Raw genomic sequence first — 26,091 nt, 5'->3', positions numbered from 1 at the left:
ACTTGTGTTTTACCAGGTTTCACATGAAAATAAAGTGGGGAGATCAAACATAACAAACGCAGCAAGGAGTCCTCCAGAGTTTGTAAAGCTTCCTGGATTATCCAGTGTCACTGAGACTTTCACCTAACTGAAACAAAATGCCTTTCAGGTTTCACTGTCAGGCAGTATCAAACTGCAGTCACTTTTTAATTGCTATACACAAACCAAGGTACCAGTGCACCAGTTAGAATTCACTTTTAGAAAAAGATATTTAATATGGAAGTATATGAAGCATGTTTTCCCAAACTTTCTTCATTTCTCATTCAGAAAATGAGGAATGTTTGAAGAGAATGTGCTGTACCAATCTTGCTGCAGTCCAGAGTGATGTTCTCTGAGGGAGATTGCTCCCTTTGCTGACAGGATTTGTCACTCTCTCAGGTATGTGACCAGGGAGGATGTGGCAGCAGCCTCGCTCTCCAAGGCCAGCAGCAGCGGGGGAAGCGTTCGCCTCATCTCCAAAGAAATGGGGGCTTCTCTGGACAAAGCTGCTTCTCCTGAACCATCCACAAAGTAGGTTTATTAATGCATTAGGATAATTAAGTTCTTTTGCCACATTTTTTTTAATGGTAGTAAAATTATTTGCTATTATTATATGCTTTGCTGAAGTACAGCAGTCAGATAAGAAACTTGCTGTAGTGCTAATTACCTCTGTTTTATTCTTCTAACAATTTAGATTTTATCTGTTGTCTGCTGACAGAACTGCTAATTAAATGAGTGTGACTAAAATAAAACAAGAGAATAGATTCAGTTAGAGAAAAGAATGTTAGCTCAGCCCTCCTGTGAGGTCAACATCAAACTGGGGATGCAGAATTTGCTTCTGTTTTGCCTCAGAATTAAAAAAAAAGGAGCAAAGAAGTGAAAATTCCAAATGGGAATTGCCCTTTTAAAAATTTTTCTTAAACAAGCACTGTATATCCTATTTCTTATAAATTGGAAACTGACAGGCAGCTATGAAGATTGTAGAGAAATCAGGATCTTTAATACTTCTGTTAAAGAGGGGGCTGAAACATTTTACTTTTGTATGTGTACATGCCTGATAGAAATGACCATGTCTTTATAAATACAACATTATTTCAGCTAATAATTGAGTGTAGTAAGATGTGCAAAGAAAAATCTGCCTTGCTATATTGGCAAATTTAGTTCAAATGGAAATGTAAACCAGGTAAAGGATTTGCACTGTGCAGTATCAATCTGAGTATTATTTCAGCTCAAATGATTTTTCAGAACATAAAATCTATCTGATTGAAATACACATAAAACCCCCATGAACTGGCTGCTGCATACATCATTTATCCAGAGCTGTACTTTGTTCTCTGCCATCAGATTGCTTTCAGAAACTGGGAATGATCCCTCAGCCCTTCCTCCAGGGCAGACTGATGCCACAGGCTCCTCCCTGTCCAAAGGCTATCTGCAGGCCCTGGACAGCCAGGGGACCCCGCTGTGTCTCAGCTGCCAGCAGCCCACAGCTCAGCCCCCGCCCGGCTGCCCAGCCCGTGCCTGGGACACGCGCTTCTGCTGCCACGCCTGCCAGGAGGACTTCTCCATCCGCTCCAGCCAGAGCTACCTCCGCTCCAAGGTGTTCCAGATCGAGCATGGTGTGTGCCAGTGCTGCCAGCACAACGCCCAGGAGCTTTATCTCAGCGTCAGGGATGCACCCAGGAACCAGAGGAAGCAGCTTCTGGAGAGCTCTTGGATGTCTCACCTTCCCCTTGGGCAGGTGATGGTTCTGGGGTTTCAGCAGTAATAGGTGGTCTGTGTACAGAGTTAGAGACAGCCAAAAATGTTCTTGCAGATTTAAGATAGAAAGGTAACCTAGCACCAACAACAGAAGAAAAAACCAAGTCCTTAAAAACAATCAAATTAACTAAATTCCAGTGTCTTTTAAGACGTCTAAAAGACACAGGCATCAGGGCTCTGATTCTGTAGGGAGGTGCATGTACAGCCAGGGCTGGGTGAAAATGTGCCAACTACTTAGAGTTGTTGCTTGTCCAGTGAGAGTGTCAAGGCTGGATTTCTTTATCTTGATGAAAACTATAGCTAGCTACTTCCCAGAATTTCCTTGTTGCTAGTAGGATGTCCCTGTAGTTGAGGAGTTTCTCACCCTTGCCATGTCCCCTGTGTGCTGCAGCTGAATGAGATGATCAGGAGCCCAGCGGAGGGGCAGTTCTGGCAGGTGGACCACATCCAGCCCGTGTACAGCGGAGGAGGACAGTGCTCCCTGGAGAACCTTCAGACCCTGTGCACAGTCTGCCACAGGGAGGTCAGTGTGTGGAGCCAGGAATCCTGGCCCTCTCACAGGGAATGGGGTGGGGGAAACTGCACCTAGGGTCCCCCTCAGCCCTGGTCTCTCCTGCTGCAGAACCTCAGTGCTCACAACCTCTCCTTCCCATACAGCCAAGGTGAAAAGGCAGCATTAAACTATTACAATATGATGGTTTCCTCTGGAATTAGTAAAATGTTGCCTTAATAAACATTTGCATTTCCTCATGCTGTCTCCTGCAGAGGTAGACTGGAGTTTAAATGCTTTCTGCTGGGCGTGTTGCCAAGTATCAATACTCACTGAACCAACCTGTCTCTCTCTTTTGCAGAGAACTGCACAACAGGCCAAGGAAAGAAGCCAGCTGAAGAGAAGGTCTTTAGCTACAAAGTATGGCTGTGATATCACAAAATTTTTGGTGAAGAAGTAAAATATACAATACATTCAGGTACATTGTAACTGTAAAACCAATATAGTTAGTGTTTTCCTCTTGCACTGATTTAACAGAAATGGCTGTATCATGCAGTTGGTAGAGAGCAGAAAATAAGGAATGAAACCAAAGAAATCATATGTAACATACAAAATACTTGATCATCATGGTTTTTTATTGCCCTGGTTTCAAGCTGAATTTTTGTATGTAACTTGAATGCCATTTTAAAGTGTTATGGTTTCCTCTTGCAGGGTAGTTAGGGCTGTAAGTATTTAAGGAAGTTCTGTGGAAGTTGCTGGTGGTATTACAGGGTTCAATTGTAGAGGGAACTTAATGGACCTAGAAGCTGTCTTAATTCTTTTTGTTGTTCACATACCAAAACCACAGAATAAAATGCAGCTATTGTAACAAAAACTAGCACAAGTGATTTGAATCCTCTAGTACTGTTCACCCACAGAAGGCTGATTTTTGGCATGGGCCTGACTTACAGGACTTTGGCATTTCAAACTGATGTCAGTTGAATTCTGGTTTTACTTAAACCAGCTTGTATTGAAATGTTACTCAGGATAGGAAACTAATAATATTAGCAATTATCTCATCAAAGGTCATTTCTGGGAAATGCTACAGTTAAATTCTCCTTAATGAGATTGCAGAGATCCTGGTAATTTTGGACTGCTTACCTGGCTTGCTTTACAGATACTTAAAATAAATACAGTTCTTTCTCCTGGTGGATTTTTTTTAATGCTCTGTTTCTCCTCACCACTTGAATACTGAGTTGTAAGCTCGTGAAGCAGAGCTGAGCACAACATATTATCCGACAGTGCAGGGCTGGAATTTCAACTACAGCTACTTAAAATAAGCTGAGTTACCCTTCTAAGAAAAATCCTTAAAGTTACAACTCTTGAACAAGAAAAAGACTGCTTAGGACAAAGTTGTTGCATGAGTGCACCATCTGCTAGTCAAACAGGTTGTGTTAATGATGTCTGTGGTGTCTGAGTATGATAAAGGAATCACCTCCCAACAGTATAAATGACCAGGTAGGAATAGCCTGATAATGAATTATGAGAGACTTTCAAGTTTCTACAGCCTTTACAAGAGGCCACACTGCAGTGTAATATTTCATTAGAGAGTAGGAAATCAAGAGTATTGGGGAAGAAGCTTAACCTAAATTATACTTATCAGTAAATCAGGAATTTCCTGGAGTAATTAATTTTAAAGAAGCCACAGAGACAAATAGCAGCTACAGGTCTTTATCGTACTTACCCTGATGTCTGAGGAGATACACAAACAGCCTGGACAACAAGGTCCATGACTTGATTTTTTACCTTCTTTAACTCTTCTTCCCTAAAAAATGTATGTTGACTTCATAGAACTTAATGTGAGGAAAAGACTCTGATCCCTGTCCCCTCAAAGAAGTTTTAGGGCAACACCTGGGATCCTGCTACTAACATCAGAACTCAACTCTCTGTACTCGGTGTAGTCACAATGTCCTTCCTGGAGCAGAGCGTGCAAGGAGGGCATGGAAAAGCATGGCAATACTGAGAGCCAACTTTATGTTCGTATTTATTGAGTAATGTCCACAATACTGTAGCTGTTTGTACATTTGTAAAGTAACTCTGGTCTGCTGATTCTTATTCAAACAGATGAAGGTCACTGTAATGCAACATTGGCACATGTGGGGTGAGGGGCCAGAGGTGACAGAGCTGTCCCCTCCTCTCCCATCAATGACAGGGAGTGCAAGTTAAGAGCCTTGGTGAACACCAGTGAGTTGCTCACAGTGAAACACCTCTGGGGTGTCATTCCATCCAGCTTTGGCTCTTGCACACAGGGAAGGATATAAAATATCCCAACCCCTCAGTGATCCACTGCAGCTGCCAGTCAGACTCACTGTCCACTTAGTTCTGTCTGAGAGAAGTGATGAGATCTGGACAAGCAGGAGACTTCAGCACAAACTAGAGAATAAACTGTACACTTTAAATAAAAATAAGGATAATCCAGAAGCACTTGAAACAGTGATTAACCAAAAAATATGGGGCTCTGTGATTATGATTAGTAATAAATATAAATTACTTAACGTTTATATATATCAATTTAAGCAGACTAACGTCACTTGATAAAGTCTGATCCTGAAGTGTAAAAGCAGCACGTTCTGCATGAATTTCAACATATTTGCACACAGTCCCTTCAGGTCCGTAATTAAGCTAATGCAAGGAAAGGAAAGTACGCTCCTTTTGGGCAGAGTTTGAAGCCCCTCCTGAAGCCATTCCAAACCTCGGAGATGTCACGGCGGCCGATCCCGGTCCTTGGGGCCGTCCCCGTGCAGCGCTCCCTGCCCGCAGCAGCGAGTCCCCGGCGCACGGGCCGTGTCAGAAGAAGGTGGTGTCCGCCGAGAAGGCCCCTGCCAGCCGGAAATCCTCGCGGGTCAGCACGCTGTACATGCGCTGCGGCAGCGCCTTGGAGTAGGGGGCGGGCCGGGGCACCGAGGTGCGCAGGATCACCTCCCGGCCCGTGGGCGGGGGGAACTCGGACTGCAGCCCCTGCCTGCGCTCCTCCTGCGAGCCCGAGCGCCGCAGCTCCTCCTCCAGCGGCGGCACGGCCGGCACCTGCGACAGAGCACAGCGACAGTGACAGGGCAAGCTGCTCCCTAACACTGGGACTCAGAAAACTGTTCACAGAGGAGGACTAGGAGGAGGAGGAGGACACATCAAGAGGCTTTATGTGTACAGAGCAAAGCACTAATGGGTTGCTAGGAAATAAAGCAAACTCAACCAGATGGAAGAACCCTCGTGTGGATGGTGAAGCTCTGCCTAGCTGAAGCTCTGATGTCTGGCAGTGTGAAGCAAGGGTTGTGCCTGGAGGACATGGCCCCTTCTCAGACAGGGTGCTCTTCTCAGCGCCCTGCAGCTACAGGAGGCCAAGGCAGCCTCCACTTCAAAATCATCAGTGCCGCTACTGCAGTCCTGACAGTCAGCTGCCTTTGAGACTCCAACACTACTGCAGGATGGGCTTTTCATGGCCAGAGAGCCTTGCTGAACTCACTGCAGAACGAGTGAGACCCTCCACAATCCCAACAGCTGCTCATTGCCTCAGAGCCAGGCAGCAGCAACACTAATACCTGAATACTGGAAGAAGGGCTAGCATGCCCAACAAACATTCCCTAATTACATATACCTATGGATACACACACCCCCACCAATACCCTAATAGGGTCCTTCCTAATTCAAGCATGTACAACTCCACACTGGCACCATCAGTGAGGTGTGGCAGAAGCCACTGGCTGCCCCTCGTGGTCCCTTGCTGCTGCCCCTCTGCTCCAGCCCTCCCCCAGCAGCAGGGGAACCCGGCCCTTCTTGGCCCTGCAGGCTGTGCCACAGAACCCACCAGGGACAAATGCCACATGTTCCCAAGAGAACAGCTGGAGGAAACCAACAGAGACGATCTTCCCTGTGCTACCCTTTACACAGTTACCCTGTTTCTTTCAAATATCTGTGTCCAAAAAGTTCCATAGCTTCAGGAAGCACTAAGTGTTGGGAATGCAGGATCCAGTTCATCACCACCTTCCCCCAAAACATCAACAAACAGTGATGGCAACAAAGAATATAAAGGCATAGCCACATATTTCAGCATCAGAAATCATCAATACTCACTTGAATAAGTGTTTTTTGTTTGGTTGGTTTTTTTTCATTTTGAGAGGAGTTTTTTTAGTGTGTTTTTTGTTAAACATTTCTCTTTCTTTTCACTGTGCATTATTAGGCTCTAAAAATAAAGTGTGAATGCAGAAAAACCATTCTGGAAACACAAAGTTACTTCTACACTCAACATGTGAATACCAGTACAAACTAAATCTGGCTCTGCTGCACATCTACCAGAAGGTTCAGCTCTATGCAGAGAAGATGAGAGGGAAAGGAGGGACAAAGTCGGTTACCTCATCAGAAGATTCAGTCAGCTTGGAAAGGGATGAGAAAAGAACCAGTGATGAAAGACAGAAACAAAGGCAAGTCAGAGGTGACTTACAAGAGGTTAGGAGGAGACTGCAGGTTTAAGAGACATCATGCACTCCAAGAACATGCAATGGCTATCAGAATTTTCCTGAGAAAACTCAAGAACAGAACACATTAGACACAGCTCAGAGAGGACTCAAGGTTCAAAAGGTAATGAACTCATTTCACTTCTATTTACCAAACAGCTCTCTACTGAAATAACTCATGGCAGGTTAAACACTAACTGGGGTTTGTAGCAAGTTGGTTCCTGTCCCACTAGGAAACCGTAATTAACACTGACTAGCTACTAGTGGGAAATAACCCTGCTTTAGTTAACAGTGTTTCAAAACAAAACCCTAGAAATTTGCATACATCCTCTAAGGGTAGAACTGAGATTTGGAAACACACTGCCTCTCTTAAAGAGGCAAGTGCATTTGTGTGCATCACTTACAGGGCAGTCTTGGGCTTTACAGGAGAGTCTGTAAGGGTGGCTGATTGGGAGGTTCAGATTTGCAAACACATTTTCCCTAGAGACTAGAAGAATAAAAGAAGTGTCCTGGTTTTCATTCCTCAGAATAACCATGGTCTGTTTTCAGAATGGTCCTTTTTTATGCTGAGTTGCAAAATAAAGATTATTACAAAAGCAATGATCCCTTAAAAGTGTTTAACACCCAAATCACAGCAATTATTTCCAAATGGGATTTTAGGCTGCTACCTTGTTATTACCACTGTAGTTAAATTTGATTTAGAAAATCTGATGCTATGAACAGGTGTAATTCTGATAGAAACTGAATGCTGACTGCAGTCCATGAGGTTTGGAAATCAGTACTTTCAGGCTAATTATTCCAAAGCCTGCTTAAGAGAAAAAGGCAACATTTATATCACTATCAGCAAGGGAAGGGTCTCCAGAAAACAGATGCAACACTAGAAAGAGGTAAACTGAATGCAGAAACTGAAAGAGAACTGAAACTTCCTAAGCATGCTGGTTTCCACAGAAGAAATCTCAAGTATTCCCAGCATAAGCCTTAGTTTAGGAAGTTACTCCTTCTAAAATATATTATGACCTGTTTCTCTACATTCCTCTGTGAAACAATCAGCACTTGACCTTGCTGTGATAAAGCCGTATTTTGTCTTGCCTTAACACCATTACTGATGTTACCATTCACAGTACATAAAGCATTACTGACACCTCTGTCTACCCAGCTGGCTTCAACTGTTTAACATCCCAGCTCACTCACTGTTTGGTCTTGCAAGGTTCTGTTACTGCCAAAATCATGTTGAACATCACAGAAAACACCTCAAGCACATTTATGACAATACATGCAGATATGCAGACAAAATACACTGGTGCCATATGGTAACTCATTGCTTCATTCTGGTTAAATCAGAAGTGTCTGCAGCACGACCCAGAGCTCTCTCTTACCCTTTGAGCATTCACAAACAGCTTGTGAATGATGCTGCCAGCAGGTCCTCTTCCTGCACCAACAACTGACACCTCAGGCTGCTCCAGGAGACTGTTTACAAATCTGATGGAACAAATGATTGAAAAGGAAAAAGGAATGGTTAATCCTTGGCCACATCCAGTGTGCTGAACTAAACCAGCTGTTTCCTGTGACAAGGCCTTCACCAAGCATCATTTGCTCAGGGTGAGAACTGGCAGATTCTCTTGGTTCTCTATTCTAAAAGCTTAAGGAAAAAATTCTCTGTTACCTAAGAATGAAACTCAGGCTCCTAAAGCAGCTGTATAAAATCAACAGGAAAGCCTCCATGGTGTTTGCCATGCAGAAGTATTCACACTGACAATTTTCTTTAGCACACAGACATTGCTTTGGTCAGACATCACATCTCTGAGCTCCCAACATGTACTGCACAAATGTCATCTCTCCCTCCCAGCACAGCAGCAAGAAGTTAACTTGGGTTGTGTAACACATTAGTCATCTTGAGCAGCAAGTAAATAATCTGACAGTAGGTAATGATGCAAGGGAACATTCCTTGTCACCTTCCATTCAGAGCTGCTCAATGATGTTTCACATCAGCAAGAAGACAAGAATAAGAAAACTGTGGAAGGGGCTATTTCAATTCCATAATATTTATAAAAAATACTAAATTTCTAGTCCTAATTCTACTGTTCTGGTAACAGTTCATCAAATATACCTTTTATATACACGAAAAAAAAAGTTAGCCCCCAGTACTGTCAAGATAAAACCAAATTATATTAAAAAACCCTGGATCAAATGTCTCTTAAGAGATGCTTAATTGGAGGAGCACCCACACACATCATCTCTAGACAGTCTAGTGACAGGGATACCCAAATATGATTCCTAAGTATTTCTTTATTGTCACCACTGTCTTAAGTTCTCAAAGTACAAACAAGGGCATCAGAGGAAAAACAAAACAACACAGTGAAAAATAATTCAAAAAAACAAGTCACCTTTGTAGATCTTCTTTCTCCTCTTCATTTTCACATTTCTCTACCCCAAATTTTGCTTTGAGAGACCTTGCCCTGGCAATGATGGCTTCCACACTCATAATCTGAGCGATTATTTCCTGCAAGAGTTTAATAAAAGAGTACATTAAAAAGATGTTATTTTAACATTGACATGAACAGTGCAAAAGTCTATCACGTTTTCAGCTCCAGCCACTACAAAAGCCTTACTTCCAACTTCTTGTCCTCTGGACTGGGAAAACGTAGCACTTTGCTGGAATGGGATATTATCTGCTTAATAATCTTCTTAACTGAAGATATATCTTCTAGTGCTTCTATTATAAGGAAAGAAACAAAAGTTGTAATTACTGACTTCATCACTGTTCCCCCTTAAATATCTTAACAATTTATTAAACATTATTTACCTTCCTCCTTTACCTTGAGTACAGCTGCATGGATGATGCAAGGCAGAAGATGCCTCGCAAGGTCAGCTGGTTTTTGAACTGCAAGGTAATGAAGCACCTGCAACATTAAAAAATTTAGTATTTTAGTGATCAAAACTACTTCCCAAAAATTAGGTTATCTAGGAAAGATGAATTCACAAGAATGGAACACCACTGTAAGACAGGACTTGAGAGGCGGTTTTACATGAATCCTCCCAACAGGTTAGAATTAAACTAAAAGTAACAGTTTTAGAAAACTAAAGTGTTCCTAACACATATGCAGGTAAAAATCTGGTTTATTTTCTAATAATTCAAAGAAGTACCTAAGTAACATTGGGTACTTTTGGGTACTTCTAACACCCTCCTGTACAGCAACAGGAATTTTCAATCAACCCTAAGCCACACAGGAAACAGTTCAGTAACCCCAAGGACACAGTACAAGGAGCTGCCAGTGTCAAAATGCTGCAGGGGGAGGAAGGAGGGGCTGCAGGGAGCATCACAGCCAGACTGGCACCAGCCCCAGAACTTTCACCTTCTCAGCCTCCCTGGTGTCATCAAAAAGCCTCTTCTGCCTCCGTGCTGGGACAGGCTTTGCTGTTTCCCAGGCCTCCACCCACATGTTGCTGGGAATCTTCATCCGAGCGCTCAGCTCGCCCCTAATGACTTTATTCCCCTTCTCATCAACCACTTCCTCCTCGATGTAGTCCCGAGGTGAGTACCACCTCACAAAATCCTCCAGACAACAGCCAGGATTAGCTGCCTGCAGGGAGAAGAAAACAGAAAATTTATTCCTAAAAAATCCTATAAAAACATGACAGCCTGGGTAGGAGGGCAATGTGGTTTAGTGGGTAGAACACAGAGTAAAATTCAGGAAATTCTTCTGTCCACAGCCAACAAAGTGTACAGTAAGACAGAGGGAATAAAGCATAAACCAAGACAATGGCAAGGAGTAAAACCCACATCAGCAGCAACAACAACAACAACAAAAAAAATCACCTTCTCATCACCCACTTTATGTACATTCATTACATTCATCAGTTATTTCAGGCAAGCTCAAGTTCATACTGTTAAGATTCTACCTGGCACCTGCCACATGCAATAAATAGGAATTTTCACTAAGCTTATCCCATTAAAGACTAAAAGAATCAGTGGGCTGCCTAAGTATGTTTTCAGCACTGACTTTCCATCACACACCAGTGACAAAATTCACCATTTCTTCCTCTTTTAAAAGGAACTTTAAAAAAAATCTTCCCCAAACAAAAATAACTTCGTTTTTCATAGATGCAGTATTACTACAATTAAATACATCCATGGGTCCAGAACATAAAAAGGAATCCCAGTTTTCTATTTCATATACCTATGAAGAGTGTACTTGTTCTTCCAGTTACAGTTCTCTGTTTTTATTTTGAGACTTTAGATTACTTGCACCATATAAATAATACTTCTACATATATCTAATATGCTATGAGTCACTGTTAATAAACTGATTAGTTATATTATAAATAACTGTATATGTACTTTTACCACAAACACTGCAATAATTAAAAAGATATTTATGGCTATTTCATTACAGAATCTCCGATCTTTTTAGCATTGAGCTCCTATGATGACAGCAGTGGATGAGCTCTTAGCTCCCTCTGCAGAGCTCAGACAAGAAAGGAAACCCAAAACCACAGTCCAGTCCCAACCTGATGAATGACTGTTTTAATTCACAATTGATCAATTGTATGTTTGATGTGTTTTTTCCCTTCCCATAGACGTGATGTAAATTTACTGGGATGTTACAGTGTAACATCCTCACAGATTTTTAAATGTGCCAAGAGTTTTCCCAATAGGTTTTTATTTTCAACTTGAAACTAATTGGGAACTGTTTTGTGGAGGAAAAGAACTTAAGAAACCGACAGAGCTGTGGAACAGAAGCAAGAGGGACAGTTTAATTAAGAATAAAGCAATTGAATTTCACCAACGCATGCAAGCAGTGCTACCTTGAAGGACTCCATGTCTGAGAGCAGGCAGGCGCTCTGCATGCGCGCCCGCAGGTGAGCACCCTCTGCAGATGTCCCCAGCTTTGCCAGCACCTCTGACTGCTCCTCCAGCAGGTCTTCAGTCATGGGGGCCGGCTCCTGGGACAGGGAAACACACAGGGTTACAAACAACCTCTCCTGGACTCAGCCCAGAGCAAGGGAGGAGAAGCAGGACGCTCCCTCCCACCACAAGTTCATTCTGCTTTGTTTGTACTCAAAGGAAATTATCATAACTTTCTACTGCTTAAACAGTTCAGCCTCAAGTTGTGCAACTGAAGAGGACACTGACAAAGAAACTAGACAGAAAATAACCTGTGAATGAGGTAACAATATAAAGATATATTGCTAAAATGCCAAAATCCAAATGAAATCCAGGAAGTGTTTGACTGGTACAATTTTGCTGAGATGCATGAAAATCTACCCAAAGCAATGCAGAATTTTTGCTGTTGATACTGTCAGCACATAATTAATTGAGAACATTTTGTCTGACTACTCTCTGCTCATACATTTTACCCAAGCAAAGCAACATTAACTAGAAATAATTTCTCTCAGGAGAATGAAAATCACTGTATTCTTCATGCATGATTGATTTCAAACTACTTTCTGTAACAGCACCACTTCCTATTTCATCGCTGGTCACTCTACCAGAAAGCCTGTTGATGTCAGGTAACATTTCTAGTTGTTTGATGATAAACCTGCTTTAGAGAATAGCACCAAACCAAATTACTATGGCCTTTTAGATGTGAGCTGAGAAATTATAAAAAAAACAAGTACAGCAGCAAAATTGATCCAGTACTGTGCAAAATCAGGCAGAAATCCCTGTGGTGCAAGAACCACAGCAGTTCATATTTTATAGAAAAGAAAGTAAGGAGGGGTTGAAAGATGCCTCAAGAATAGGAAATAAAAACCTCAAATTTAAGGTAAGCAAGGAAGTTTAATTCTTGTTTAAAAATATTATTTGCAGTGAAATTTGGTACGGACACTCACTCTCAAATAAAACAAAGAGTGTGTGAGATTAACAGCCTAATTAAATTTTAAGGACTAAAAACAAAGTCTTAGGTCAAAAACATTTAGCAATTTTAACAAGAGACAAGGCTGTAACCTGCAAACTATTCACAGTTTCACAGTCCCAGGTATGAGCCACAGTCTGTGTATTCTATTGCACATTTGGCTCAGCTCCTGCTCCCTCACCTGTGTTATTGGAACATAGAGAGGCTCTCCTGGATGCAGCAGCATCAGTTTTCCATGTGGATGCAAACGACCTTCTGGTTTTAAGTTTACAGACTCCTTTGCTCCTTTCTTGCCATTTTCCTGTCCATTTCCTTTAAGATCTTCTGTGTCACTGAGACATTCAAAAAATTCCTCTTCACTGTCACTCCACGATTCCCAAGACTTGCCAAATTCTTTTTCCTTGTCAGGGTTATCACCAGAAGCACCACCAGGTGAACGATCAGACGCGCTCCCCCTTTTCCCCTCATCTCTTGCTTTCTTCCTTTCAATGCAACAATTTAGCATCTAATTTAACAAGTTAAAAGACCAAAAAAACAATCCTTCAGCAATGATTCCCCTTATCATGAGATTGTATGAGACAATCATACAGAAAAACTTGTAGAGCCACTGAAAAGATCTTAAAAATCTAAAAGATAACAATTCCTCTGAACTTGTTGCTATAACAAAATTTTTCTCAAGAAATTAATTCCACACCCAAAAGCCACAAGCACAACTAAATCTACAAAACAACATGTTTAGATAGTCATTGTTATAATTTTGACAGTGTCCTTAGGAGAAAAATCATTCTTAAATTTGGGATATTTACCTGAAGCTTCTGATGCAGTAAACAACATCTCAGATCTGGAGAGCCATTAGCTAATCTAACAAAAGGCAGAATGTAACCATTATCAATTATAAAGTTGAATCTTTCACATACATGTGATCTTAGATCACATGAAATCTAAAACAGGGACAAATACCCACACTGAACCCACTTCCACCATTTCAACTACACAGCTCTTCTATTGTCTTAGTAGACAAGTCCAAAATTTAAATTACATGTATTTACCAGAGGTAATTTCAGGCACTTAGAGGCCACTCACACTAGTGTGAAGCACCTTGCATTTCCTGGTCAGTTTTCCAATTGAAAGCTGAAAAGATAACTGCTTTCAAACAGGAATTAAGCATCTTTGACTATACTTTTAAAACTGCAATGATACAGTGGAGTGAGTCATTGCTATACATTTCAGCTTCTATTTTATCTGTTAGTGTAACCATTTCTAAGTACAGACTAGTGATTAAATGGCCAGACTGTCACATAAACAAGAACCTCAAAGCCCAACCAAAACACCCCAACCCTAAAAGCAGGGTACATTATTGCTGTACTTTATCTTGAGAGAGCCCTTGGTTTGGTCTGCCCCAAGCTCTGCTGCAGCAGACAAAACCTGGAAGGTTCTGGAATACCTGGAATACCTAAAAAGGCCATTGCACCAGCAGGACCTTGGAACAGCTCCCTTAGGAGAGGTGAAACTACACCACAGTAGGGATTTTTCCCTGACCCTCATTCACAGAGTGGAGTCAATGTCTAAGCCGAGCTTCCCCAAGCATCTTGAAGTTTTCAAAGGAGGGCACAGATGCTTTTCCCTACTCCCCTTCCTTGAACTAAGGAAGTAGAGTAATAAAAACAGAGAGAGCATCTGCAATTAAAAAAACCTCAAAACTGTGTGTTTCAGAGTCATAGTGACCCCACTCAGTTCCTGGAACAAAGAACATTTTCTATCACCAAGGAACAACAACAACAAGTCTTACCCTGGAATAAGGTAGTTGTTCTCCCATCTGTAACGCATTTCCAGCACAAACTCTTGCCAAAGATGTGCCACTCCTTTGACTCCGCCATGGTAGAAGTTTATCATACAAAGACATAAAGCTAATTTGTATGTCAGACTGTCAGATGGAGCAGACTTAAACTGACTGAAGAGATTCTAGAGAAGAAATAAAAGAAAGCAAGAAATACAGAAACAATGGCATTGTTTTCTAAAATCATGTGATCTCTTTCCTGTTTGTCAATAACAAGTAACATTTTAAGCTTAGAAGATAACAAAAACTACAGGCTTTGGAAGAAAAAAAGAATTAGAAGGAAACAGAAACCATCATTTCTTCTGCCTAGAGATTTCACAAAGGTAAATTCCTCTTTCCAAAATCTAAGTATTTCAAGATGTAGGGCAAGCACAGCAAAGTCTGTATAAACACGCACTCAAAATTGCTTTCTCTCTTGTGTGACTCAACAAAACTTACATAATCTTCATTCTCTGGAGGAGGATTGTTTCCTGCTGAAGTGCTGGCTCTGTTTTCAAATACATCTGCAAGTTTGTCAGCAGCATCAGGAAATAAGAACTTGAAGAGAAAAAATTAATCTTCCATCAGTATGGTTTTACTGCCTTTCCCACATTCTCCATAAAGCTACTGCTGGCTTCATACCAGCAATCCCTATAATTAAAATTGTTAGCCGAGTTCAGAGGTCAGTTTTAGCCCACTTATAGTACACAGACTTGTAACAACTTGGTCTGCTCCAAGCTGATAAATGCAATTCAAATACTGGAACTGACATCAGATATTTTTACATCTGCCATAAGCTCTAAACCAAATGCATCAGTGTATGAAGTCCATGTGTTCTCTGAATCCATGTGCAGGGACAGCTCACTCACCAGGAGAATGGTGTTCAGCACATCATTGTTCAGAGGAGACTCATCCACACCTCTGTGCTTGCGGATCTTTTTCTTGGCACTGTGAACCATATTGGTGACTGATAATTTGGGGATTGGGACTGGTGCTGGCTCTGTGAGCTTCGACAGTGCGTGGGTGATATCAGCAACGTCTAGCAAATAAAATAAAAGCAATCAGAACAATATTTTTAAAACCCCTAACATTAGATCATGTCTCTTCAAAAGCTGACCTGTCTTAATCAGCCTATTTAACTTGTATTGGTATTTAACCCTTGTGAACCAGAGCTACACCGCTGTGGGCAGGTTCCATGCCTGACATTCACTGTTCTTAGCAAATACAAGCAGCAGCAGGAGGTCACAAATGAGTCACAGACTGCCCTTGATTCAATTCACCAAATAAAGTCTAGACTGAGCTGGCTGCAGGTAGTGCCTGCTGTAGCAGCACTGCTACTGCAGAGTTACCAACAGAGCATCCCAAAAGCCTGCTGAAGACTCAAGTGTTTAAACCCTGTTCATACATTATACTAATAAACACACTGCAGGTAACAGAGACTGCTCCAGCACATGCTAAGGCTTTAGATAAATCTTAAATAAATCCTGTATTAATCACTGGGCTCACACAGTGTAAGCACAATTCTGTTTTAGAGTCTTCAGGTAAACTCAAATCAAAATACTGGTTTTTTTTCCGAGCTGCTGCTGGTAAACTTCAGAATGTCTCTTACAATAAACTGAATTAATACTGTTATAAAGAGAGCTGACAAATTTAAGTGTTAAACTTAAGTGTTAATTAGCAGCAGCAGCCTGAAAAAGTCCATCTTGGCAAGATAAGAGATAAGAAAGACTAAAGAAACTGTATGTCATGCACTATGAGTAATACACACCCTCCTCAGTCTAACACCTTTTTAAGCTCACTAGCAAGCCCCTTCCAAACTAAGATCAAGAATAACCAAGGAAAATACATTGATACAGGCCATATTTGGAGGGAAGAACAGGTGTCAAGCATCAAGAATACACAGCACTATATACAGCAAGAAAAGCCAAGGAGAAGGACAGAGACATCAAAATGATGGCACTATTTATATAGTTGGGATAAAGCCTGACTTGCTGATCAGATAATTTGGGAAGTTTTTATTTTCCTTTTTTCTAAAAAGTTCTTAAAATAGAGAGGATGAGAGCAAAGCCTTTCAAACAGATTAAAAACTCTTTAAACTGGTTGTTAACATGTACTACAGAGTACATCAAAAAAGGAGAAAGAAGTGAAAAAAGCAAAACCACATAAAACTATACAGACAAATCTCATGCATCCTATAACCAACTCTTGTATACTGCAGTCACATTTTAAGCTTTTATATTCCTGCAAAAGGAAACAGCTACAACCATAACAGGAGTGATTCTTCCTCTGGGACTCTGGGAACCAGAATTCATGAAAAATTTCACCAGAAATTTGGCCAGAAAATTCCCAGGAGTATTACAGAGAATGTGGAAGTTATAAATACCAGTCAAGGGTACAGGGGAGGTAAACTAACACAAAACAGTTAAATACAAACAGCACAAATCAACTGGATTTTAGTTTTACCTTTTCCTTCCTCATCAAATGCAGACCTTCCAAGTATCTCATCCGTTGACTCCTTCCGACGGCAAAGCTTGAAGAACTCAGTGAGGAAATCACCTGTAAGAGGAACAAAGCTTCTGAACTCAACCAAACATCTCACTGAACAATGAGCCAGCACTCCAAATTATGCCCCAAGGATAGTAATTTTTATCTTTTCTTCTGAAAGAACATCTGGTATTTTGTTCTGAAGCCCAAATATCTTAAACCACATAATTAAAGCTTAGGTAAATGCACTGCCAGTCAGCTCTTAGCCCCCTCTCCAGAACACAGCTCTGTCTGCAGTTTAATTCACCCAAAGCAAGACAAAACTTGGAAAGTTTTGAAGCCCTTTTCCCCACAAGCTCGAAGGCAAGGACAGACAGGGAAGTAGAGCTCTCCAGAAGTATTAATCCTCCCTATCATATAGGCTGGTTGAACTAAGGAGACGGATACATGCAAAACACAATAAAATGGGAAGATTCTAGAAAAACTAAATTTTCTCAGAATACAGAGAAAATTCTTATTCTCTGGAACCTGGTGAAATAAGAACAGCAATGAATTTCACCATACACAGAATAAACTACAACGGGAACTTATGTATTAGCAAAGCTTGTGTTCTTGAAAAAGAAGCCCAAAATACTGTTCACTCAAAAAAATAAGGGAAGTAAGCAAACAGAGGCGATCAAGTAATCAACAATTCAACCCTAACTTCATAACTTAATAGTTTTAGTTTAAAAGCTGCAAGAGAAGACAAGAAATTCTGATGTCTTACCCAATAGGCACTGAGGGTTATCTGCTTTTCTAACTCTCACAGACCACTGGGGTGCTTGAAGTGGATCCAGGTCGCTTGAGGTTAAAAAAAATTTTAAAAAGGAAAAGAAAAAAAGAAAAGAAAAAAGAAAACCAACTGCCATTGTAAGTATTGGAAAGATGAGTATCAAATTCTCAATAAATGTCATGTCATAACCAGTGAGGTCACCACATTACATAGGAGAACACAAACACGTTAATTCAAGCAAGAATCCCTGTTCTCATGTATGTGCATGACATGAACAAGAGACACTTCCTCCTCTTTAGCAGAAAACCTGGATCACAGTTATTGGGAGAGGGATATCAAGCAGTGAATTCTATTTACCTTCCATTCTCCACTATCATCTTTTCCAGGAAATAGATGATACACAAAATTTTCAAGTCTAACATGAGAATATGCTCAAAACCAGGGGTTTGTGTTCTGTTGAGATTACAACAGAATAATATTTTCTCACAGAAATGCATTTCAAAAGTGTTTTCCCAAATCAGATGTTCTATCAGCTGACATTAACATTCCTCAAAATGGGTTCTTTTTCACATGCAAAGCCACAGTGTTTGAGATGACACTAAAATGCAGCAATGAGCAAGGAAGCACTTATTTGCAACTCAGAGAAGATACTTACGAATAAACATCGTTGTCAACGATTATCCCTTCTGCAAGGTGAGGCCATGTTGTAGCTAAATGCAGCTCACTGAAACAAAACAAGATTTGAGTCTTTCAGTGATAGCAGAGTGTTCCCTTCATCACAGTTCATGTTGTGATAGCTCATATTTGATTCCCCCTATGTATTTTGTTCTCCAGTAAGTATTCTCACTGCATACATGAGAACAAGTCCAACCCTTGAACAAAAGCACATCATTTTTAAGGTTCATCTTAATACTTTCAGAGATAAATGGGGTACTACAGTAGTTTATAGTAAAAGCCATAAACTCTGAACATCATCAGACAATTGTACAAATAGTTTTATTTGCTATTAAACTGTTACTTTTCGCAGATGTTTCTGATGTACTTGAATAATTAAGTATCTGTTGGGGACCCTAAGTAGTAGGTAGGCAACACTGATATTTGAAATAACACACCTTTAAGTCTTCCATTAAGGAAGTTATAAAACAGTTTTCTGAGCTCTTCTCTTACCTAATAGGATCTTCACAGGCACCAAATGGTAACTTCCCAAACTCCAAGCCTCCAACTTCTCCCCCAACTAGAGCATCTATATCTGCAGAAAAATCAACACATTTTCCATAAAGAATTTGTGGAACTTTTGAAGCAGCATTCATTTCACTGCAAAGACTGTAACTTGCAGGATTACCAGAGAAGAGCTGAGCAGTTAAGGTGACTGAGCTAGAAGACAATCCTAACATACAGTCAGAGTAATTGCTTCCAACAGAAACTGGGAAGTAACCATGAAACAGGACATTCAAAGGGACAGATAAAATTCTTGTCATTCATGCTGAGGGAAAGTTATTCCCTTCATACAGGCAATGATAACTATAAAGACAGCCCTAAAGATTCAATGTTGGCACAAGAACAGACACAAAAGTGCCATAAAAATACTTGGGCAGGAAATTAGTTCCAAGCAGAAAAGAAAGACTCTGGAAGAGCAACTCTGCAGGGTGAAAAATGTAACTACTTAAAAAAGTTGACAACTTTATCCATAGAGGACTTAATCAAATGATCTTGGGGATTCCCTGTAGTCCCAAGTACTTAGAGATGTCTCCCAGCACCCTCAGGCACTTCCCATGTTGTAGCTATCAAATACATAAACCAAAACCAGACAGCCTCCACTGAACAAAAATTAAAGTGGGTAATAATAATAATGTACTGTAATGCCATTATAATAATGCTGCTACAGCTTCTGATCTGCAATTTTAACTGCATCTGGCAAACTGTTTACAAACAAAACAAGGGAGGTATTAGCACAGATAAAGTGTCTGGATAACTTAATTATATAATTTCTTCTGCAGAGAGGATAAAAGACATTTAAATTCTTTGGTTTTATTTGAGAAGAGCTAATTGAATTACAGTATATAAGTTACAGGTTTAGTTCTTCCCAGTGAACATAAAACCACAACTGCACCTAGCAATAGCAGTAAAACTCATCCTGTCCATCTCCAGTTTCTGCAACACACTTTGACACCGGCTCCCTTAACCACAATACTACTACTAAAGGAGAGGAATTTATTCAAACTGTTCCAATCAAGAAATATGATCAGAGTGATACAACTCATCCATGACAAACCTGAGATCCTGACTTAGTGAATAACTACAGCAAGGCAGAAAGACTACATAAAATAGATATTGTGTCTGCAGAAACAATAAAAAGATAAAATCTGCAGAATACATTTCCCAAGTTCTACTTAGGTAAACTTGATTAACCAGAAAGGAACTATCATTTAAAACAGCACTGATTTTCTATAATAAGCAGGACTCACTTTAAACTTATGTTCAACATACACTCCTTAGCTACAGAGCAAAGTATCCCTAAGTATCAACCTCACTGCACACTTCTTCAAAACATAGGATTTTGATTAGTGTACTTTTTTAAGCAAAGGAAAGCCAAATAATTAGATAACCAAGGCCACATGGGCTCTGTCTCTTCAATGTACAATACCTCAAGCTTGTTATGTAAAACTGCTACCAAGAAAAGAACGTGGGCATTTTAACTGTTCCACCACCTTATAACTATAACATCACATCACTAGTAAAATGTTAAGGAGGAACTAGTATCTACCTTTTTCCTATGGATTTGTTTACCTTTGAGAAGTTGATAATTTATTTTCTGATACTACCTATATAGAAATAAGTTCTGTTAAAAACAAATCTTTGATACTCAAGGATGACAGCACCACCATCGAGCAACAATATGAGATTATTTTGAGAGTACTACCTCTGTTTCTCCTAAACAGCATCACTAAGGCATAAACTTATCAAGTCTGCTCTACATACTTTAAATTCAAGACTATATATTATTTCTCCCCTTCATGCAAGGATACTGGAATGAAAGACTCGATTAGAAATTCCTCCTGAATTAAATTTAGTACTGTGTCAACAATAACAAAGATCCAAACCTTTACCTCAAGTGAGGTCCACATAGTATTTTCTGCTTTTCTCACTGTTAATACACTTAAACAGTGAAGTATCAAAACAAGGTACTTTATGGAAACAATTGACAAAAACTTCCCACAAAGTAATAGCATCTACTAGAATCTGAATCTAAACATTTCCTCAAGAAATTCAGGGCAGAGTTCTTCACAGATTCAGTCACCCTTTTCATTCCACGTAGATACTACCACCATTTTAGAAATATCATTGTATTTCTAAATGCTGACTAACTCATGTTTCCAGTCATAGACCTACCCAAAACAACTGTTCCAGCCATGAGCTACAACCTGAGAGCAGCTTTAAGCTGGCTTGCCCATCATACAGAGTGGGATTGGACTGAAGCCTTTCTTAGTAAAGGAAAAAATGTTTGAATTCTTCTGGCAAGATACACAAATATTTCCTTTAGCATTGACTGGTTGTCTGAAAATGAGTTATTCTGAGGACACAAGTCTCCTACCTGGTGGCTGCTGTGGCCAGAAGTACTGCTGCCAGTCCTGGAGCACAAAGGTAAGCCGAATAGCTATGCTAACTGGAGGCAGTGGTGTTAAAGGGCAGCCCTTCAAAATATCAGAGAACAAATTCAATGTAAAGAGTAAATCCTCTCAAACACTCTAGGAACTGAACATAAATTATATATATAACATCAGTTTTATACTTACAATCTTGGTTTTGAAGATGTCCAGCAGGCCTGATAAATGGGTGTACTGGCTGGGCACCTTGCGCAGATGAACCATCTCAAAGTCCGTGCGAACGCCCGGGCCCTGGCACTCCCCGACGTACATCCGGCGCCACTTGTGATGGATTTGCACAAACAGTGGCACCTGACTATAAACCAGAAATACTTCAGATTATTTCTCTTGCTGTCTTGTAGTCTCTAAATTTAGCCTTTACGGTTTTTAAATAATAATGAAAATAAACAAAACATCAATTCTATCTTTATAAGTGGGAATTACTTTTTAATCCTTCTCTAACAATATATCAGTGCAAATACAAAAAGCTTTTAATGTATTTTGCTAACATGTTAATGTTTCTTCCTCACAAATGCAGTATGCTGGAGTTTTAACTGGACATGTAAAAAGGTTTATGCTTTCACCTACCAGCCAGTGTTGCCCAGTGCAATGGAAACGGAACTCAGCAAGAGGTTACACTTGGATTCACTAACAACAGCATCGTTATTTGCAGCTGGAGCAATAACCACAAACTCACGTAAGCCGTACCTTGAGAGAAAAAAGCACACTTCTAGTCTCTGGCAAGCCAGCTGAAACACAATTTTTCAAAAATATTGTGACCTAGAGAGCCTAACTGTCACCAACAGATTGTGGAATCTGTTAATTTGATGAAAGTATCTCTTTTATTTTTAGAGAGGTCAAGAACTGAGGGGGCATGGAGTGCTGCAGATCCTGAAATCACAAACTAACTGAGCTTAACAGCATTCCAACACTGTAATGTGTTTGACTGGGAGGGCTTCCAGGTCTAACAGTGCTGAGGTTTTCTAGTTTATATTAATAACAACTGAAACTATTAATACATAAAACCAATCTCTCTAGGAGCAATGCTATTATATGCTCAAGATTTGCATTACTAGGAATATAGTTGTTGTTTCTTCAGGTGGTGCAGCTTTCCTTTTTAAGAATGTACCTAAATATTACATATATAAAAGCCTGGTTAATATATGAAATTGAGACAAATATTTGGGGGAGAAAAAATCCAAATATAAGATAGGCTTACTATGGGAGCCTTTTTTTGCACTTCTTTCTTGTGTCTAGTATAAAGAATCATTTTACTTAAGCTTTAACTTTTAATTGAAAAATCAAATTTACAACTGATTGTGCCAGATTTTCCACCTGCTCTGCTCATTTGCAGTAGAGATGAAAGGCAGCACACATACCATCTCACCAGACAGTGGGCCCGAGGAGGAAAGTCATTGTTCATGCACAGCAAGTCCTGCATTGGCAGAGGGAGGGCATCTGTGACAAAAATTGATACATAATCAATGTATCATCACATCCATCCAGCTCACTTACAGTTGCCTTGTATCAGCACTGTGAGAATGCAAAGCAAACTAAAAGCAGAAATGTCAGATCACACTCATCAGACCTCAGAAAATCCCACACAGATGCAAATCAGCACACTGTGGACTCCGCATTCTGACACTGTCTTCTGTCATTATCCTTACAACTATGGAAGGGACTATCAGGTACCTTCTCCCAGCTCTTCCTTCCCATCTTTGTCACTGGGTTCTTGTACAAGATAATGATGGGTAACTGAGAATTTGAAGTCTGCAAATGAAATTTCATCCGATTTCTCTTCCCATGTTCCTGTGGTAAATATACCCTGCATATAAAAAAAGAAGGTATTATCTCATAAATTTAGGTTAACATTCATAAGTCTTAAAAAGTATATTGCCTATGTGATCAGTAACGTTTATTCATGGTTTTCTACTGCCTAACGGTTCAGCATGATGTAATTTCAAACAGCAATTCTCAAAGCTCTTCATTATAAAGGCAGCTGGCTGCTAAAGTCCATGTTGCCAATAATCATGTTCATTCCAAAAATCACATATCATCTTGCTGTCTTCAGAACTATATAGCAATAAGGATTTGCATCCTCCCATATGCAAGTGCACATCTGAAGATATGCACCCTCAACTTCACACAGAGACAGAAGTTTCCCACCTAGGATTCTATCTATATCTAAACCATTCCATGAAAATATTAACTTGATATTTACTTTCACCAACCAAGTATTATTTTTTTCTATAACTTAGAAAACTTCTGTAAGCATAATTAATTACTTAACAAAAATACAGCATGAGAATGTATAAGAAAATCAGCACTACTGCTCCTACTAAAAGCAACTTGGGCAATCCTTTGATCTTAAAGGGTGTTAAGAAGAGAGCTCTGGTCCAGAAAAGAAGACATGTAGGAATACAGGAACAGCTAAGGTGCAGTTCATTAGATAATATAAGTTTTTAGTCCAAATACTCTGTACCTGACTAGAATGAAAAGCAGTAAGCAGTAAGATTCCTCTGGAAACACAGCAGCCATTCCATACAAACCAGCTGAGTTTATCTGCATTACTATGCAGAAGAGCTCAGCAATTTCCTCTGCATTTCACAGGACTGAGAAAGCATCACAAAGGCTCTAATTAGACTCCAAAAAAAATCTCTCCCATCTATGAAACACACTGAGTCACAAGTAGCACTGTGCAAACCTCAGCCATAAGTACATGAAGTGTGACAAAGGTACAAGGTAGGACAAAAAGATCCCTTAAGTGTTCAGTGCAGTGTCAAGCATGTTTCCAGATTCAAACTGAGAATTAAAAAAAAATAAATATCACCAAGTCCTATATGAAGATCCATCTTTGTCAGGGAAACAGCCTGTTTGGCAAATGGCCCATCAATAAACTTACAGCAATTGTTTGTCAAACTGATATTTCTAAAAGTGAAGTTCCCCAATAAAGTCATTAACTGCCACACCTAAGAAAACAGCAATAGATTAAATACATGTGTGCATTATTGTATTACTACATTATGCTATTACTAGTTAGCAATTTAAATTCTACAGGAAAATTCAGAAGCAGTAACTGACCTTCTCTAGAGGTTTGCCTGAAGAAATCCCAATAAGTTTCCAGTCATTTAATACTTCTTCTATTTTTGAAATAAATCTATTAGAGAGGGGAAAAGGCATGAGTATTTACTGAGCACTAAACCTGTATTATAATTCTGCCACCTAAAAGCAGGCAGTATGTTGTTCTATTATGGAATTCCTTAGAAAAGCCCAAAGAAAAACAAACAAATATCACAACAAGTATCACAGTAAAGCCAAACCAACTGCTTCCTTATACACAAAACAGTCTTCCTATGCTTGAATTTTACATAATAATTACTTTTAGCTATGAGCATCTTTTGACTGTTTTAAGAATCTTACCTTTTTCTGGTACTGCAGCACTTAACATTTAACTCCTGTTTCATTGTTCGCAGATGGATAAGTTTTTAAGAAAAAATTATACACTAAATTCAGATTTAAAGCACACCACTTGAAATCTCTTGTCTCCTGTCATAAACGCTGTCACTATTGGGAAAAGCATTTAAAAAACAATACATTCACAATGTAAGAGCGTTCCTCACCTTAAATTTCTTTGTACATTGCTCTACTAACTTTTAAAGGCTTCAGCTATGAGATGACTATCTTAACAATCAGACAGCTACTTAGAAAACACATATGCCTTGTGAGTGTATATTCTAATCCCCTGCAAACAGGTATTAAACCGGACCTTTCACTGAGTTCAGAAACAGCTCAACCAGAGCCTCTTAACCGGCTCCTCGGCCGCGGCCTGAGCCTAACGCGGAAGAGCCGGGAAAAGGCTCCGGGTGCTCCCGGCTGGAGGGAGCGGCCGCGCCGCGGGCCGCGGCTGTGCCCGGCAAGAGCGGCCGGGCCGGGCTCGGCGGAGCATCCGCGTCACCCCGCGCTGAGTGAGGGGCGCGGCAGCACCTACCTCTCCCACTCGGAGGCGGTGGTGAAGTCCGTGATCTCGAACACCTCCGACTCGGGCTGCGGGGAGAGAGCGGGAGAGGCGGTGAGCGGAGACAGCAGGGGGAGAGAAGGGAGAGTCGGGGAACAGGGAGAAAGCGGGAGGAGCCGGACACACACTCACTTCGCTGTCCGCCGCCATCTTGCGCCGCTGCCACCCCCCAGCGGCGGAGGCTGCCGGGAACGCGGTGGAGGGCGGCGCCTCCTCAGAGCCTGGACCTCGCTCACAGCCCGGACCTCGCTCACAGCCCGCTTTCCCTTCAGAGCCCGTCGCTCCTGGGCTCACTTACCGCCCCGTTTCCCCCCGCAGTGCGTCCCTGCTGGGCTCCCTCGCAGTCCGTCATGGCTCGTCCCGGCGGGGCTCCCGCACAGCCCGGCTCCTGCCTCCCCGGGCTCCCCGCATCTCTTCTTCCCAGCTGGCTGCAGCCCCTCAGGGGGACGCTTCACACCGGGCGCGAACACGAAGCGAGGGCTGCTCCCACAGATTCTCCGGCTCCGTCAGAGACAGTCGAGAAGGGCTTCCTCAGATGTAGGAGTAACACAGCCCTAGTCAAACAGCCGGGGCTGAGGTGTTCCCCAGGACTGTCCCCGCCTAATCCAAAGCCTTCCCTGTCGCTTGTGTCACCCGGGGGACGCCGACAAATCCTTCCGGCATGCAGCAAAACAGCTCCCTTAAACACCCTTTTAACTCTGCTTCAGCCCACTATCCCTCTTGTATCTTGTCTTGCCCCTTAGCACGGTCCG

General features: G+C 41.0%; 2 protein-coding genes across 7 annotated transcripts in view; one reads left to right on the top strand and one right to left on the bottom strand.

Annotated features, from left to right (window-relative positions):
• The window catches only part of ZRANB3 (zinc finger RANBP2-type containing 3), a 41,843-nt gene extending 38,390 nt beyond the window's left edge, over nt 1–3,453 (top strand). Inside the window, exons 18-21 of one of the 2 annotated variants that reach the window (XM_033516087.1) lie at nt 418–549; nt 1,363–1,756; nt 2,168–2,299; nt 2,628–3,453. In XM_033516087.1, the coding sequence (XP_033371978.1) occupies nt 418–549; nt 1,363–1,756; nt 2,168–2,299; nt 2,628–2,726 (757 nt within the window). In that variant the 3' untranslated portion in view covers nt 2,727–3,453. The remainder of the gene's footprint in view (nt 1–417; nt 550–1,362; nt 1,757–2,167; nt 2,300–2,627) is intronic. The other variant, XM_015634748.3, reaches the window with a different exon arrangement.
• Nucleotides 3,454–4,264: 811 nt separating this feature from the next.
• On the bottom strand, nt 4,265–25,913 carry RAB3GAP1 (RAB3 GTPase activating protein catalytic subunit 1). 5 transcript variants are annotated; one of them, XM_015634749.3, is made up of 25 exons: nt 25,638–25,912; nt 25,313–25,368; nt 24,406–24,481; nt 23,017–23,149; nt 22,704–22,782; nt 21,913–22,032; nt 21,475–21,640; nt 21,273–21,372; nt 18,848–18,929; nt 18,336–18,404; nt 17,675–17,748; nt 16,888–16,980; nt 15,294–15,463; nt 14,884–14,982; nt 14,398–14,570; nt 13,415–13,469; nt 12,790–13,113; nt 11,560–11,697; nt 10,107–10,334; nt 9,557–9,653; nt 9,363–9,466; nt 9,138–9,253; nt 8,130–8,232; nt 6,652–6,672; nt 4,265–5,329 (listed from the first exon to the last, which is right to left on the bottom strand). In XM_015634749.3, the coding sequence occupies exons 1-25, from the start codon at nt 25,689–25,691 to the stop codon at nt 5,093–5,095; spliced, it is 2,967 nt and encodes a 988-aa protein (XP_015490235.1). In that variant the 5' UTR covers nt 25,692–25,912; the 3' UTR covers nt 4,265–5,092. The 5 variants fall into 5 exon arrangements, with proteins under 5 accessions (XP_015490235.1, XP_015490236.1, XP_015490239.1 ...); XM_015634752.3 differs by lacking the exon at nt 25,638–25,912 and adding an exon at nt 25,472–25,539 and having other exon boundaries at nt 5,093–5,329; XM_015634750.3 differs by lacking the exon at nt 6,652–6,672 and having other exon boundaries at nt 25,638–25,911.
• Between the last annotated feature and the right edge of the window lie 178 nt (nt 25,914–26,091).

Source organism: Parus major, chromosome 7 (assembly GCF_001522545.3).
Source record: "Parus major isolate Abel chromosome 7, Parus_major1.1, whole genome shotgun sequence".
Lineage (NCBI taxonomy): Eukaryota > Metazoa > Chordata > Aves > Passeriformes > Paridae > Parus > Parus major.
The sequence above is the reverse complement of the archived record's forward strand: the minus strand, read 5'-3'. Positions and strand labels throughout refer to the sequence as shown.

Coding starts and splice junctions, on each gene's coding strand:
- RAB3GAP1 (XM_015634749.3), bottom strand. CDS start 25,691: ATGACGGACTGCGAGGGAGCCCAGCAGGGACGCACTGCGGGGGGAAAC. Junction 13,470..14,397: donor AACAACTACCTTATTCCAGG/GTAAGACTTGTT, acceptor GCCTTTTGTTAG/ATTAGCTAATGGCTCTCCAG. Junction 9,254..9,362: donor CAGAGGACAAGAAGTTGGAA/GTAAGGCTTTTG, acceptor AAACTCTTGCAG/GAAATAATCGCTCAGATTAT.